At 39.1% G+C, this 18,321-nt stretch overlaps 1 protein-coding gene across 1 annotated transcript in view; it reads left to right on the forward strand.

Annotated features, from left to right (window-relative positions):
- The window catches only part of timm50 (translocase of inner mitochondrial membrane 50 homolog (S. cerevisiae)), a 41,421-nt gene continuing 23,100 nt past the window's right edge, over positions 1 to 18,321 (forward strand). The window contains exons 1-4 of the mRNA XM_065281306.2: positions 1 to 247; positions 885 to 1,044; positions 3,392 to 3,423; positions 12,297 to 12,318. Of these exons, the coding sequence (XP_065137378.1) occupies positions 47 to 247; positions 885 to 1,044; positions 3,392 to 3,423; positions 12,297 to 12,318 (415 nt within the window). The 5' untranslated portion in view covers positions 1 to 46. The remainder of the gene's footprint in view (positions 248 to 884; positions 1,045 to 3,391; positions 3,424 to 12,296; positions 12,319 to 18,321) is intronic.

Raw genomic sequence — 18,321 nt, forward strand, 5'->3', positions numbered from 1 at the left:
TGTCCTTTCCACTCGTGCTCTGTGTACTAGCTGCATCACATTCAAGATGTCGGCGGTGTCCATGTATTCCATGTGTGTCCGGGCGAGCCGGGGCCTCTTCAGACTGAGACAAGCAGTCAGCGGCACCACAGCACCCGGAGTGCTTGATGTCGTTAGGACGCTATCCGCTGACACGGCTGGCAGTAACGGTACAGGAGGACTGGCACAGGCAATTTTGCAAGAAAGACTTCAACAGCAGAAAAGCCAGGTGAGTGAATAGTGTGACCGCCTGACATTCCTGCATGATAGGGGATTAAACAGCCAGTCGGTGTTTTATGTCAAAATATTTATTCTGTGTGTAAATATGAATGTGCTGTGTTTGCCGGCAGACAAAATATCCCAAAGATTAACAACTTTAGTGTTGCTTTTCATGCTTGACATGTTGTGGTTGAATGAAGTCTCAATCAGCATGTTATGAATGAAAGCTGCAATATTGGTTGTAGTTTCACATAAGTTAATTCGTTAAAATCAATGAACGCTATAACTTATATCTCAGTTCATTTTCTTTAAATGACATTTTAGAGTCTTTATCAATTTAGTTGTATCTCAAGGTCAGGAGCCTCTTACATCTGCAGATAAGGACTGAAGACAGAGTATCTGTCAATGGGTCAGTGGGTCTTATTTACTGACAGATTTTTTAAAACAATATAATTGGTCACAAAAATGATTAAAACTATCTGCAGTGTATAATAATCTAAATTTCGGTACCATAAGAGTTGCCTCCATTGTGAAGTTATTGGTTTGCTCTCATGGTTAGCTTTAAATAGTCTCGATCTACACATGTTGTCATTTAATAAAAAGTAAGGTCTCTGAAGTGGCATGTTGCTTTGACACTTTGTTCTCAGGACCACCCTCCTATAGAGGGAGATGACTCCGGTCAGAAGAAAGATGAACAGGGTGAGGAAAAGAAACAGAAGGAAAACACAGCATATGCTAAGAAGATGGTCCTTCGGTTAGCAGGGATTATGGGTCTTGGAAGTACAGTTGGCATTGTGTACATATTTGGTGAGTTTATTTAAGGGTGACTCGAACCACTAAAAGATTGACATGTTGTTGGTTTAAAGATTGTTTTGAATGTATTTAATTATTCGAGACTTTGGATTATCTTTGAAGAATTTCAGGTAGGCCTTTTATATGTATTCTTTATATGTTTCATGCTTTGAAAGACAATTCTTGTAATGATGATGTAATTAGAAATAAAGGGACAAAATCTGAACCTGTCTATGAAATCCAGGCTAAAGTCTTGAAACCTATAAAATATGGAGCATCAAAGTTTGATTTCAATTTTTGACATGACCCTACTCAGTCAATATTAAAGATATCAAGGTTATATTTTAGTGTTTTTATGATACAGAAATCACAGAAAAATGACTTTGGATTTTTACAGACTGGGTCACAAATTCTCACATTTTATTTCATGTTATAACAAATGCAATGACTGGACAGCATATGCATTTAACAACATTTTAACTTCTTTTAATGCAACATGTCTCAAGTGGTTTCTAATGAGTCTTTCATTCTTTTCATTTTTTAAATTTAGCATCTCTGTGTCTTTGAGTAATTAAATGGGATGTAATGTACAGTCTGTCAATCATTGCTACCAACTTAGTTCAATAATGTGATCGGTACAGGTCCTTATCATCCTGTTGTTGTTATTTAGTTATAATGACCAGCTGAATGCACGTTTTACACACAGTTTAAATTATTTAATGATGTGATGAGGCTGCAGAGTAATATGAAAAACATAAAATCGGCATAGCTGTGGTATCGGAAAATCAGAGGCAACATTTGCAGTCATTATTAGGGATGCACGATATATCGGCCGGCATATCATTATCGGCCGATAACTGCTTATTTTTAATATTATCGGTTATCGGTCTGATAGCAAAATTAGGCCAATGAATGAAAGCCGATAAATGATGGATTATTTCGGTTTGTTGAACCACTTCACTTGCTCATTGCTGGCCATGTGGGGTTTTGATTGGTGCTTTCTGTGACATAGCACGAAGATGACACATTTTGTGGGCTTAAGAAGAGTATGCTAGTCTAGCGCAAAGTAGTGTTGGGCGATATGCCCCATTTTGAGATCGTCCTATCGTCAGCCTGTGAGATCGGCGATACACGATAGTATCGGGGGGCGGGGCAGTAGTTTACTCATTTATTTATTTGTTCATTTATGACAAGACTTGATTGGTGGAAAAAAGAACAAGAGCAACACCGTCATGAATGCATCTTTCTTAAAACTAATGCCATTAATCTGAGTGCGTCATTAAAGCCCAGACGCTCTTTGCGTGCCAGAGAGGGAGAACAGGACACGCGCTGGTTTTAACCCTCTGCGCGCTAACAACCTCTCTAGTGCAAGGAAATGTCAGAGATAGGGCTGCTCAATTATGGGAAAAATCATAATCCTGATTTTTAACACGATTACTTAATGACTGTAAAAACATGCACCTGCGCAGACACACGCAGCGCACATAAAAATAATTAAATGCATTTGTTTAGTGCTGTTGCAGAAGGTTACACGTGTCAAGCAGTGGTGCTCTCAGAGGTGCCTTTTTAAACACACTGGTCCAGCGGAACACAATCATATTTTAAACACGAGGGATGTATTGCTAAAACTCCTTGAAAAGCATATCATAAACAGGATTACTATCTGACTTCAAGTTCAGACAGAGCGCAGCTCTGTGCAGCGGGTTATATTTTAAACAAAAGGAATAGTTTGCCTCAGCTCGCATGAAACGCATTAAACCGCACAAATACATAAGGATTACTACTTCAGTTTATGTTTAGACTTCGGACAGATGCGAGAGCGCGTGCATGTGAGACAGAGGGAAGCGTAGCTGCTCATCCACGCGCTGGATTTAGGTGCTAGAACGAGTCCGAGACGCGCGCATTAAGTGCATCTGCGTGCAAGAAGGAACTCTCTCTCTACAAGCTCTCCGCGTAAAGTGAAGCACAAACCCTCATGCGAGGAAAAGCATGCAAAACTATGATGATGATGATAATAACAACAACCATTCGCCAACTATCGTCATGACTATCGCCATGAAAGCCTGCCATTGGCGATATGTCGGACGATCGTCGATACACGATACTATCGTCTATCGGCACAACACTAGCGCAAAGACAAGATGTCCGCGGTCTAGGAGTTTTTCATTGTGAAATTAATATGAATATTTATCGCCCTATATATATATCGGTTATCAGCCCCCAAATATAAAGAGTCACCGGTTATCGTATCACCCAAATTTCCATATCGGTGCATCCCTAGTCATTATATAAAAATGTATTCGCTGAATCTCTCACAGTTTGACATCAAGTGACTAAAATACTAAATGTTTCTGCATTCTAGGTAGCAATTCTGTGGATGAACAGGGAAATAAGGTAAGCATCACAAAACAGTATTGTAATTGAATAGTAATCTGTATTCCATAAAATCTTTAAAAAATGTTGCTGTGTTTCTTAACATTTGCACATAACCTCCATCTAATGCCCACTTGTTAAGAAAATTAATTTAATATCAGATTAATGAACTGGATTTCATTAGCAGTTTGAAAAGATCTTAATAGCGATAGTTAACAATACGACACTACAGTAGCTGCCCATCTTAAAAAAAAGAAGTCCCTTAGCAACACCGTTTCCACCTGTGGCACACTTTCTCACCTGTCCACCTATGATATTGGTCTTGCTGTCCGACAGTTCAATGAGGTATCAGTGTGAAGATTTTCACTCTGTAAGGCACACTTCTCATAGTGCTGTGAATTTCTTTAAGTGTTTCACATTTGGAGGTGACCCACTTCAAAGGACTTGCTTTTGAAATGAAGTCTCACAAAAGACCTGAGTGAAGTGTGCCTTGCTTGTTGGCGTTGCATTTTGTACCTGTCTCCCCTATGTGAGAGACCTTTATTGCTGTAATTAGAGCATGTCTGTGATGTGCAGCCATTTTGTTTTACGAGTCATCTTCTATACGTATTGTTATAATACAAATTCAATGATATATTGACTTCTTATTACATACTCTTATTGTAATAATCATAATCCCTGAAGTGTTAAAGAATACGAATAGTGATTGGCTTATTCTTGGGATCTTATTAGAAAGGGTACTCTAATATATCTTTAAGCTTTTGCCACCCACCTTTTCCCACCCTCAAAGGCACACTTCTCAAGTAGTTGCAAAAAGCACCTATTCAGGAGGCATGTGCCAGAGGTATGAGGTGTGAATTCAGGAAGGTGGTCACTTCAAAGTAGTCACCACTGCCTTTGTTAGACATCTCGCTTTGACAGCTCACTTGTAAGGGCACACTTCACAGGTAAGTGTGACCTCATTGGTTTTCAGAGGGTTGTTGGTGTCTGATCACACACCTTGTGCACTAGATCAGTTGGGTTTTACTATACCGAAGCTTTGTGATTTTATTGTGAGCACAGGTCCTTCATCCTGTTCTCGTACTGTAAATTGTACTCTGTCTCAGGAAACGGCTTTGTAGTCGATCTCGCACATTTCATCTGTCTGCCTCCTACTTATTGTAAATCAATAAAAGCAAAATAGCATTGTACAACTGATCCTGTATAGCAGATTTTAAATCTTAAATGAATATTATATACTGTAGGCATAAATATCTGAGGTCCTTCTGTAAGAAAATATTTGTAAGACAAAAAAGACCAACAACCAAATTATATAAAATATTAGAATGACTTTAAACATTTGAACGTATTTTTTGTGGAAAATTTTGGTCACAGCGGTGTGTCAGATTTGCTGTCAAGAAATAATTACGTTTTATGTATTCACCTCTAAATTAATTTGACCCCCAAGGCCTGTTTAGTTTGGTTAATCGCACCCTGGCCCGCTTGGAAAGGTAGGCCCCTTGTGATCACAAATCTTGCCAGAGCGTGTTTCAAAACATGACACATACCTTGAAAAAAGCAGTATGATCCTGTTTTCGTGATATTTGCTAATTATTGATGTATCATCATACACATTATACACTGAAGACACTACTTGTATGCAATATAATACTATACAATACAATATGCACAATGCAATGTTCAATATACCCAATATGTTTATACAACACAGTACACAGAGCACCCATATTACAAGATAACAAATGTGCATTAATGTAAACGTGTATGTGTTTACATATATGCAGTATGTGTGTGAGAAATGTAAACATTGTGCAATTAAGCAGAAAGCGCGGAGGTAGTGTAGGTCAGGTCTTGACCGTGATAAATAATATGATAAAAGTATAGTTCAAACATGTAGTGTGATGTTTTTTTTTTTTGTGCAGAGTAATGCCGAGTTCAGACTGTATGATTTTCAAACTAGTCGGGTCACCTGTGGTTTCACACTGCGTGATTATCTGGGGAAGGGTTCAGTCGCTGCTGTTTCAGACTGCATGATGGATTGGCGACAGGGGTTTTCATACTGCATGACTTTACCATAAGAAGAATCGCCGATAACTGTTTCCCGGTCCGTCTCACAACCAAACGCACGCGAGAAGTGACGCGAATGAAACAACGCGAGGTCACGCGTGCAAGACCGGAGTTCTCACGTGAGACTGGGATTATTATTTGAAATGGTCACCCGCAAGAAGTTTACCATACAAATTGCATGTGCGCTCATTTGCAGCAGAAAGAAGAAGAAATAAAAATTATGAAGGAGGAAATGTTTTGAGAGACTCCTCCCCGAACTTCCAGCTGTCCTGTATGTTGCTCTCTCATTGGATGTAGGTCATCGCCGATGTTATTGTCAGTCAAAACACATTTCACACGGCATGATTTTGAATCGCCGACCGGTCCAGATATTTAGCATGCCAAATATCTCACGGGTGTTGGCGACTCGTCGGCGATCCTCTCAGAACGCGTCTTTTATAATTCACACTGTGTGTTTGTCACTCGCGTGCACAAGCTTCGATTTGCCTGTGATTTCGGGCATTTGTCGGCGATTTCTCAAAACCTGTCGGCGAGTCAAAATCAGGGCTAAAATCGTGCAGTCTGAACTCGGCATAAGAGAATATAAATGTCCTGCTGTAGACAATGATCTTCTGCTTCACGTCTTCCATATCTGGTTGAACTGGCAGAGTTTTATCTACTTTGACCATAACCTCTCTCATGACAAGGACCCCATTTTTTAGATCACCTAGATATAGTTTGCCAATCCACATTCAGTTGCAGAGGCTCTGAGTGAATGAATACTTAAGCCCGGTATATTCTGTGTTCTTTTACGTGTACGTGAATTCTTTTTTAAAATGTGACTTTCACCATAAATGCGCTGCTACCTAATGTATCCTAACTCAATAGGTTTATGTCACTGGCACTGTTGTAGTAAAAAGTAAACAAATTCCTAAATAGTTAGTTGCAACCAGCTTGCTACAGTGTAATTTAGGAATAAAATTGTCAATGGTAGTAAAAATATTAAATAGTAAAACTGCTAGCCTAGCAAGTTGTTACAAGTATATCTTCCACTGGACTAGCACTGTGTCAGCACCGAAGTTGACACTTGAGTATAGTGTGTTTTTTACGTGTACGGGTCGCAAATGTACGTGCATGGTCGAACGTACAGCCTTGCAAATTTTATATCAACCGTGTGTGTAGACCAGTGGTTCTCGAACTGGGGTCCGGGGCCCCCAGGGGGGCCGCGAGATGGTGCCAGGGGGGCCCCAGTTTTATGACATTTTATAAAATACATTAATTTATCATGAATTATGTGTAATTAAACCTAAAAAATAAGGCGTCTAACCAGCAGCACTACTTTGTATAACTTAATATGTTTTGTTAAATTAAAATGTTAAATTTTAGAACAGTTTTTGTCATAAATTTTCTTTGGGGGGCCACAAGGGGGGCCGCATGCTAAAAAAGTTTGAAAACCACTGGTGTAGACAGATGTTTGGTGTATGCGCATTGAAACAAAATGCAAGGCATCTTCAATAAATTTTCCAGTACACGTTTGCGTGACAAAGTACGCAGGTTACCAAAAATGTGCATAACACGCACTCTACACAGAGCCTTGTGTATGCTTAAAAATTATACTATACTTCTAGCTTTACTCCGTACCAGCTTACATTTACACCCAAAAAGTGAGCTAAATGCACTACATTACGTTACTAATCACTTGTTATTATATACTGCTAGTTTTTATATTACATAATGCTGTATTATGTAGTTGCATGTTTTATTCCTTGGGTCGTTTTGGAATTTCTTTACTTTTCTGTAAGTTTATAATGAACATTAACAACAAATCTGTTTTGTATCCTATATATTCTGTGTTGTACTTCGCTTTTGTAAAATATAACTTAATACATAAACAACAAATCTTTATTTTTTTGTTTAGTAACATGCTAATGTTTTTATTAGAATAATTAGGCAACATTTTATTAATTTCAACTTATTTTACTTGAGTACTTTTACTTCAGCTAATTTTAAACTTCAGCTATTAATGAACTTTTATTTTATTTATTGCTTTGAAAGACTTTACTCGTTTTACTATGTTTTTAATATTTTTTTTTTTATTGCGGTAGTTGGGCACAAAATAGGCCTAAAGCCCTATTCGGACTGGACTAGTTTTACAGGGGGACCTCTGAGAAAATCGTGCTTCTCAGAGGTCCTAATCCCGTTCGGATGCAAACGTCTGTGTTTGCCAGCAATATCTTTCGAAAACGCAGTTCTTTTCTTTCATTCAGATATGGATGTTTTTTTTCCATTTGGTGAAATAAAATAATTAAATCAAGACAAGCTGAATATTAAACACTGTTAAGACTGGCCACTGTAATATCAGTTTAAGATAAACTCAACCTTATTTTGTTCAACTCTGTAATGTTAATGTTAATTAATAAAGATAATCAATTGTTATTAATCATTATTTCTTCATTACTTCTTTGGGTTTATTATAAGCAGCCGGTTATATAAACATACAGACGCTGTGGGGGACACGTTGAAACGCAAACGTTGTTTGGAAAACTAATTCCGTCCGAATAGTGCTTAAAATATTAAGTAGCTATTTGAATTCTGAGGATGTTCTGCGGTCTGTAGTGAAAGCCTTGCCTACTGACCGGTTCCCTTTTCAAGACCAGCATAATTTTAGGGCAGATTCTGAACCAGGGCCGCAGCGCAGCGTGGTTCCAGTTTGCATGTTAAGCTTCGGTGCCAGCCCCGTAAGGAGGCTTAGGTCGGGTTAAAATACAGCTGTCATTTTGTGCTGTATGTTCCCAAGGGAAAAATCAACTAGCACTTTGCCTTTTGCAGTTTTGGAAGTTTCAAATGCATCATGAGTTTTTGGATGTCACCTGAGGTCTCATAGCTCTGGCCTCCTCCAAAATCAATCCCTGCACATTTACAAACTGCTGTTTGCTAAATATCATACAAACTTAGGGTAAAATAGCAGATACTTTTTTTTTTTAGCTTTTTTGGAAAACGACTTCAAAGGGAGACCCAGCTCCGTGGGAAGAACCGTGGGATTTTAGACCCCACATGCTTAGGTGTTCATTTTCAGACATAATCAGTTTAGTGTTCATCGCAGAGACACTCTTCACAGCTTTCTGGGTGAGCTCACAGGTGTCGCCTCATTGTCTTTCCAACACCTTGCAATCTGCGGCATGTGCTGCATGAGGTGTGCGCACGGGAAAATTACCTGATTGCCGGTGCCACTTCTTCTGGACCGTGCTTGCCACTTATTTCAAAGGCCACACTTTAACATGTACGTGCGACCCCATAGGAGACAAATGTGAAGTGTGCCGCTCCTTCACACCTCTGCCCAGCCTAATTGGATGTCCTTATGTGGCAGGGCCAGTGTGGGACAGGGAGCGTTGCTCTTTTCCCATGGAAAAGCTGTTGTTTGTCTTTATTGGCTCCCCTGCATCATGTAAATAACAATTCATAACCATTTGCTTAACATTTTGAGACAGAAAATTGTTCATATTAGCTTAAATAGTAGCACATGGTGCTAACACTGTCGAAGGCATGAGTTTGTTTCCCAAAGTATTCATATGCTTTAAAAGCATACCTATAGGTTAAATGTACTGAAAGTTATTTTGGAAAAAACCTTTGGTCAAATGCATAAATATAAATGCTGTGTTTGGTATCATTTTGATTGTGTATTTGCATGCAAAGGAATCGATAACCCAAAAATGGCAATTTATAAGCTCATAATTAATGATTAACCAAAACAAACATCCACGAGTGCTAATTTTACATATGAATGCACATTGATAACCCTAAATCCTATTGGTTCTTTTTAATGTGCCATGAGAAAACATTATTTGATGCGATTCAAAGTTATCAATGTGTCGCCAAATTTTTTAACACAATGTAGATATTTATTAATCCACTGGCATTTTCTGGATTAATTTAATGATGGATGGATGTACTATTTGGAGCGTCAACATTTTGAGTCCCATATAAGATGATAGCATGATGGCATTTTAATGAAAGAACTGAAAGAAATCTGAGATCACTTTCACTTTAAGATGTCATCCTGCCAGAGTTGTTTGGATGTTGTTCACACCTCAATCTTGTTTAGTTGTTAAAAGTTTGCAGAAGAACATAAACCAGTTTAACCTGTAATGCTAAGAAATTTTGGAAAGTCTGTTGTTGCACTGTGTTTGTATCATGTTTGTTGTCACCTGTTAAATACTTCTTACTGGAATAGGAACGGTATCTGTAATTTCCAATGGGCATTTGTGTTGCCGTCGAGTTTGGCTCAAGGACTATTTAAAAAAAAAAGAAAGAAAAACCTTCACTGATACATCACCTTGAAAAACAGACTGTTTAACTAGGTCATGTTATTGACCAATGTTATTGGTCATTTGAACTAAACCTTTTAATCATTCTTGATGTCCTAAAGCAGTGCTAATGACTTTGAGGACACACTTGGCACAGTGTTGTAATGTTTGTGGCTCTTTCTAAAGAGCACACTTTTAGTATAATGAGCCTTTTGGTTAGCTTTTGGGCAAGTGATGTATTAACTGGGCACACTTCACATGTAGTTAAGACCTTGTTGGAGACATATGTGGAGTGTGCCAGGCTTTAGGGTGCTAGTTTTCACAGCATCAGGGTACTTATAGGAGGTGAGAGCGTGTGACCAGAGCCCGAATCCCATTCTCATAGAGGAGAGTAGTTTAGAATTAATATTAACTTATTTTTGTTTATAACTATTACAGTTTTGCCGATTGTAAGGTAATTATTAAAAATAAGACAAAACATACATTATAGTAAGCTAAAACCACCAAAAATCAAGATATTTTTAATTGTTTGCTTATTTTTGTAACATTAACATTTGTCTAGTCATGCCAAGTTGTATATATATTTTTTGGCAGAAATTGGGAGTGGTGGGAGGCATATAGTTATGGAGAATGGTGGGGGGGTCTTAAAGAGAAAAAGGCTGAGAACCACTGATGTAGAATGACTTTATGTAGAAACAAACCATAAAGGCCGCGGTATACTTTTTTTCCGCGTCCGCGTCCGGCTCGCGCGCGCACGCGTCCGCGCAGCTTTTCGAGTATACTCCCCGCGGCTACACGCGGATGGCCGCGTTCGACACTATACGCAATACAAATGATTTCTTATTCAAATTATTAGTCTAACAGGCTGTCAGGGCAGCACTGATTTGGCGACATTTACAGTACATTAAAACATTAGGATAGGAGAAGAAAAGTAACTCATCCACCATTGCAAACACAGTTTAGAACAAACAAGAAGACAACAAAGAACAGGAATCAAACAAACATGCTCCAGAGCTTTCTGTTCTTGGAAGAAGTAAAAGTTAAAGAAGAAAAACGATAGTGTGTGTGCAAATGCTGTCTATTTCCTTTGTATAATTGTTTATAGTGGAGTGCACTGTCTAAATATTTTCACGCGCATGCGCTGTTGTACGCGGACTGTACGCGCACTGTCCGCGCGGTCTCAAATTTTGGGCTGCACGCGGACGGTCCGCGCGGCCGGCCGCGGACCCTCTTGATGACGAAAATGACGTCATGCGGACGGCGCGCATACGCGGACGTCCCTAGTATACTTTCGGCTTAAGTCACAAAAAAGTGACTTCAGCTGGGTTTTCACAGGCAGGTTGCATAGCACTATGCTGTAATACAGTCATGTTACCAGCAGAGGGCAGAGCTGTACATCTTTGGTATAAAAGTTTTTTTACAGTTGTTTACATAACATAAAAATGAAAACAAATTTACCACACCAGAATACAAATAGACATACTGTACAAACAACAATAGACATTACACACAATATACAGAAGATATGTACAATAAATATACACATGTGGTAAATTGTACACTATATACATTTTAGGTCAGTTTGTTACTTTTACAGATTTTGACTCGAATGCACAGTATGTGATTGCTTTTTCAACCAGTGGAGGGCGCTGGAGTTGTCTCTGTAAAATGAGTGATAACAGCAGAGAGAAACAGGACTTGTGCATCCCCTATATCAAGGGTTTCAAACAATTCACTTGGTTGTATGACACAAAAACAGTTTTGTCCTATTCGTGATCATTAATGGCTTGAGTGGTTTTGATATCAGGTATTTTGGTATTGCAATTAAACTTAATTTAATTCATACAATGACAATGAAAAAAAACGACTCCCTTCTAAAAGAGAACTCATTTCTTTTTGTATTTCTAAATGTATTTCTACATTTTTTACAAAAAAAAAAAACTTGGTGGGACCCATCTTAAAAGGTTTGGGAACCGATGTCCTATATTATGTTAGTGGCCCCATCAGGCAGCATGTGCTGGTCCTGTCCTGTTAGAATGGGTTAGGTCCCAAATAGGGCACAACCTGCTGACAGATGTAGCTGAATATTCATTGGTTTGGTCTTAATTTTACTGCTTATTGGTGGGCAGGGTATTGTTTTAAAAGGCCAATAAGTTATACATTTTCTTTAAATATAATGTAAATTATGTGGGAGCCATGTTGTTAAAACTGAAATAAATATTTAGATCAGTTTTTTTTAGATAGAGTTCCAATGGCAATATTATAATTTTGCAGTATATAGACAATATATATATTTTCTTTGGAAACCATTTTCTCATAGTTTCATGCAAGTTTCTACAAATCTGATCTGTTTGTTTCCTGCTACCTGTCAGTCTGAAAAATCTAAGTAGTTTCGTAATTTCTCTTTTTTTTTTCTGCATTTGTGCATTTCACAGTATTGCATTTCTTGCTTGTATACAGGTACTCAACTCTTACACCCACATGATGTGGTGACATGATGTACCAGCTCTAAATAAATTTAACGTCTCTATGTTTTGTTTCCAGATTCCAGATGAGTTTGATAACGGTAAGTCCTTCTCTTATCTGTACAAATGCCTTGAGGCATTTCTTTGGAGCTGTGAAGTTGCTTTTGACATGCTTACAGAGGCTGTTAACAATTTAATAATAATACAATTAAAATGCCCACCACATTTACAACTATGCATATGTACCTTGAAAAAGAAGTCAAATTGATACAATACATAGGTTTGACAAATGTCTCGTATTGCTGTAAACTTGCTATTTAAAAAAAAGCCCAACACAAGAGACACTAGCTTAGAGTTATTACAGTCTTTTTACTTAACATTTTGCTTTGCATAGCCAAAAAGTTTGACTCTTTACATTACTGCAATAAAATCAATAGCTTAAATTTAATGGAAGTTCATACGAAACAGCATAACATGATTTGAAATGCATCAGATATCCAAGTTTCAGGGTCATTAAATTGTGACTTTTAAATAAACTGCTAATTATCTCAAGTCCAGATCATAGACAAAAGGGATTTAATCCTGCAATATACCCTAAAATGATAGCTTTTTAAGCTTTGGTCATTTGAAAGGCTTTTGTGTCCAGAGATGTATTGTTTGTCCTAATATACAAGCCATTTTAGCAGATGAGGACCCATCTGGTCTGCCTGTATTTGTTTACATGTCTGGTTAGAAAGGCAAATGATGGATATGCCATAGCAACTTACCCTATACCCAGTGCCAGGGGGTGTCACCCACTTCTTAGCCAAATTCTCCATGGTACTGGACCCCTCCACATGTCCCCTGCAGGCATCAATCTCTCACACACCCTGATTGGCCCTTAACCTTTGGTATGTGGCGCATGTGCCACATGTGCCACCTACTAGTGGCAATTGTTATACCACGTTGCTGTCTTCTGATGTGTAGCTGAATTGTACAGTTAAAGTAATTTTAAAGAAACAGTTCACCCAATAATAAAAATTAGTCATTTTAACTCGCCCTCTTATCTTATTGTGGTCAAACATCTTTGGCAACAAACCTAAAGGTGGCATGATTGATTTGATGAGCCTTTATCATTTTGAAGCCATCCCAAAAGCCCCAGTCCCATTCACGTTTATTATACATTAGATATACATACTATATATATACTTTAATATTTTACAGAACAACATAAATCATACAAGTCTGGAATGGGTGCACTGTTTGTGTATCTTTGTCTACCTGTCAGTTGCAGCTTGGGTTTTATGGCGATGCATCTTGTGTGGCTGACATGTTTATATTATCATCAAATGAAGACACGCTGGCTTCACAGAAGTCATTAGCCTTATCAAGAGAGTAAAGGTAGAGACGCCACGCAAGCGGTTAAAGCAGGCCACCTGCGTTTTATTTACTTCTGATATCAATTGAGATAGCAGGCTGTTTTGGTTTCTCTGCGCTATCACTTGGTCTCATAATCGCGTAATTAATTTTATAGATTCCCTGATGTGTCCTTCTCTGCCCCCCACCTCAATTTATTGCCTCCGAGCCCTGAGCGCTGCTGTCCGACACTAATGCTTATATAGCTTTTAATGCTATAACGAAGGCTCATGATTACTTTAGGGACCGGGGTGAAACGCCCACTCCCTCAAGGGAGTGGAGAAGCAGGTTTTCTTTCGTCCATGGGCCCATACTCGCCCTCCCTCTCCAAGCAGAAGGCTAGCGTGGGGATGAAGAACGGACCCTTGATGAGCGCTATCCTCAGGGATACGGGTCTATTCAAACAAGCGTGCCTTGCCAAGTGTAGGCATTCAATGAGCAGGCCTACATGCAAATCCTGTGCCTACCCACCCCCTTATCAAAAGCTTCATAACTTAATTTGTACAGAATGGCAATTGGCCAGTTGCATAGTTGCCGATCATATTGAATGAGATCATCTGTCTTTATAACTTGTTAATGCTTGTTAATAATGCTTGTTATGTTTTTAACATGTTTGGAATAGAATTTAACAAATTCACCCATTGCCCAGGTTTATGAAATGACAAGTGTAGTCTTGTATGAGGTGTTACAGTGTGGATTGAAATGGGCCAGAAAGGGAGGTTGTATTTGCATGCAGCTAAACACAAGGAATTCATCACCAGCGAATAAAACGACAACAATTCGGAAAATAAACATGCCTTCGGTTTCACAGATAAGCCTTAAGGCTAGTCCCAGACTAAAACCGCAGTCTCAACCGAAAATAACTTTCGATGACAGATCTTAAAATATGCAATAGATTTTTTTTTCATACACACCAATAACATCTTTATCTAAGTATGTTTTATCATCAATATAAAAAAAACTCTTGCACAGTGACGCATGTGCGCTGTCGTTCAATTAATTCTTTTTCTGGGCACTTAGAGGATTCTGCCAACAAACTGATATTTCTGAATGACCAGAGGTCACGATTACCTTATTTTCCGGACTGTAAGTCGCACTTTTTTCATAGTTTGGCGGGTCCTGGAACTTATAGTCAGGTGCGACTTATACGTCAAAATTATTTCATATAAACCAAGAGAAACCATTACCATCTACAGCCGCGAGAGTCCGCTCTATGCAGTTCCTGTATTTATGTAATTCAATGGATTCAGTGATGCGGAATGACTTCGGGACCTTTTTGAACTTGATTTGGCTTGTCGTGTTAATTTAGCCTATTCAGCCTCCCAGGTATGTTCTGTATGCTACTGTGTATCGTGTAAATAACTGTTACTTATGTTACTTTAACATGTACCGACACCTATTCAGCCTGCTGTTCTGTGCTATTGTTTAATAACTTGCCTTTCCAGACTAAATGTCTGTTCTTATGGCTTGGATTTCATAAAATCATTTTCTAAATAAACGTGAAGTATAGTCCACTGTGACTTATATAGGTTTTTTTTCCTCTTTAAAATGCATTTTTGACTGATGCGACTTATAGTCCGGAAATTATGGTATGCAAATTTAAAGCGAAAATATTTGAGAATCGTATGGTCACTGGTCCTAATATGTTCCATTTAGATACAAATAAATACTTTTTATGCTATCATTATGTACAATTAATGTACTAACATACACCTTTTGGGTACAAGCGGGTTATTTTTATAAGGGCATTGCCTAAGTGACAAGCATTTGTATCTTTTTTTCTGAGAGTGGGGGTAAATGTTACATTAGTTAGAAGTGTGTCAGTTTAAAGAGTATATGTCCTCAGCACACAAAGCCTCCATGCATCAAATAAACAAACAGTGAGCTATAGGTCATCACGAGAAGGTTAACACCGGTCTGGTACACTATCCGCCAAGTGGTTAGATCCCAGCACTGAAGGAGGGGCCAGACCTAAAGACCACTTTTCACGGCTGGAGAAAGGGAACGATTGACGGGGAAGAAAAGCAAGAGGCCTCCAAAGAAAAGGAGGGAGGAAGAAAGGCAATTAAGTAATGGCCTTTGGCAAACTAGCGAAGCATATGCTAACCCAGAGCAGGATTAAAGGAGGCTTTTGTTGCGTCCAGAGGCCTAGCCATCGATCTTCATATCGCCTGCGACTCAATGGACGGATCCCTCCGGAGAGCAACAGGCCCTCTGTGAAGTAACAATGAGGCTCCATGCCTTTTACACTGACAAACAAGGTTAGGACGAGAGGCTCTTCAAAGCAGACCCAGTTGTTTAGCGCTAGTTTTTTTCTTCTCCGGTGTCGTCTCGGATCAAGGTTCAGTTGTAACGGTTCTTGCAACTGTTCACCCTTTGTATTGATCTTGGCCTAGTGGAGAAAGATGGTGTTATATTCGGACAGATGTGTGCCAGTTTGAAGTTAAACGGTCAACTATGAGCAATGAAAAAAGCTCTTTTAGGGCGCACTCACATTATCCAAACCAAACCAAGCCCCAGTGCGATTGTCACCCCTCCCTACTCCCCCAGATGCACGCACTCACACTGTACTTGTATCGATCCGAGTCCGGGCGCGCTTTCGTCATTAAGATGCGATTGTTTTGAAAAATGCAGGAAGTAAAGCTCTCTCTTAACACTGGAACCCACCGTAATGATAAGTCTGTGTTTTTTATTCAGAGGCGTTTGGTGCGCGATTACAGACAGCCCTCTCACATGTCATCATATTGCTTAGTTCATCTGTCACGTGCGCAGCTCGGACATTCACGTAACCCCGCGGCGCGCATCAAAAGGTTTTTACGGAGGCAGATGAAGGTGAGTGGTCGCGCAACTGACGTCTTCACCTTTTGAATCGCGCTCAGGCGCGAATGCGCTCACACCACAGACTTCCACGCCTGAGCCCAAGTGAACCGCGCTCCGGCCCACCTCTGCAACCCGGCCGCGGCGCGAATAGCCAATCCGCGCTCGGGCGCGGAACAGAGCGATCACACTAGTCAAACAAACCAGGCTTTGGGGGTCAAACGCGCCCGAGCGCGGTTTGGTTTGGATAGTGTGAGTGCGCCCTTATAAACTTTAGTAGTAGTAGTTTTAAAAAACATGTGAACATCAGATGCCACAGGTGTCAAAACAAACATAAACCCTCTTGAACATTTCTTGCACAGACTTGCTCATGTAGAAATCTGAGAGTTGCTTCCTTGATACAAAGGAAGGGGTTGTGTTTGTTTTAACACTGATTGAACACTGTGTGGAAAAGAGCCAGCAAATATGAATGAGAGAGAATTTTGGCGTTACATTTTCACAGGCTGTCATGCATTGCATCACAGTGGACACACTTGTTGGACTTGTTTGAAATCTATGGGGGTAATTTTAGGCCAATATTATTGAAAATGGACAGAGTAAAAGTCATAAATAAATATTACAACTTGTAAACACAAAACGCAATCTACAAATAGATAAAAAATCCACAAACACAGTCCTTGTGATCCGCAAATGTAAAACAAGATCTACGAATCGTCTTTGTGATCCACAAATATAAAGCATGATTTACAAAAAGAAATCAGTGACTTGTACTTGAAAACCAGAATTTGAATGAATGTAAAGTGACTTCTTTGCAGATGAATATCATTTTCTATTTGTAGATTGTGTCACATTTGTTTTCAGAATTCTGACACTATTGTTTCGCTTTGGTGACAAAATAATGCCATAATCGTTGAAAATGAAGAGACTACAATTTGTAAACACGAAACAAATCTGCAAATAGGTTCCAAATCTGCAAACAAACTCCTCATGATCCGCAAATGTAAAACGAGATCTACAAATATATAAAAATCCACGAACAGACTCTTCATGACATACAAATATAAAATGCGATTTACAAATAGATTTAAAATCCGCGAACCAACTCTTTATGATTCACAAATAGAAATCATCGACTTGTACTTGACAAACAGAATTTAAATGAATGCAAAGTGATTTGTCTGCGCATGAGGGTCATTATTTGTTTGTAGATTGTGTTGCATTTGTTTTTAGAATTTTGGCACAACTGTTTCGCTGTTTTCCATTAAAAAAATCTACAAATGCCCTCCTCACAATTTGCAAACAAACACAGTCTAACTTGTATTTTCCAACCATTGTAAAAAGACATTCTTACACATTCTGTGCAAAGTTCAGCATGCAAGTGTTGAAGCTGTGTTTGCAGATCACAGGGCATTCACGAATCCTTCTGCACAAGTCTACAGATCTTTTTGGCACTATCTTTCCGCAGAGTTTGTCACTACGATCCACGCGTGTAGTCAGCCAATCAGGGGTATTGCTTCAAAGTAATGCCACGCCCCCTCAATAAGCTCTTTTCAAAATAAAAGCTGGGCTCACTGCCATTTACCGTTGCCGGTGTTACAGCGCTGAAAGGCGGCCAGAACGCGTTATCGATATTATATTAATGATATTAAAGCATTTATGTATAGCATGGCAAATATGTAGCATTAACGTGAACTAGAACAACCCCTCGTTTAAGTTATTATCAGTGCCTGACAATTCAGCCGAGGTCATTAAATCGTTAAAAACACTGCATGAAGCGGTTTTATCCTTAAAACATCAGTGTCTCTTCAACGAACATTTGCCGAGCGTCAGCGAGCCAGCTGGATGGAGTGGAGCTGCTAAGGTGACGCAGCTAAAATAAAGCAAGCGGGTGC

This window comes from Paramisgurnus dabryanus, chromosome 8 (genome assembly GCF_030506205.2).
Source record: "Paramisgurnus dabryanus chromosome 8, PD_genome_1.1, whole genome shotgun sequence".
Classification (NCBI taxonomy): Eukaryota; Metazoa; Chordata; class Actinopteri; order Cypriniformes; family Cobitidae; genus Paramisgurnus; species Paramisgurnus dabryanus.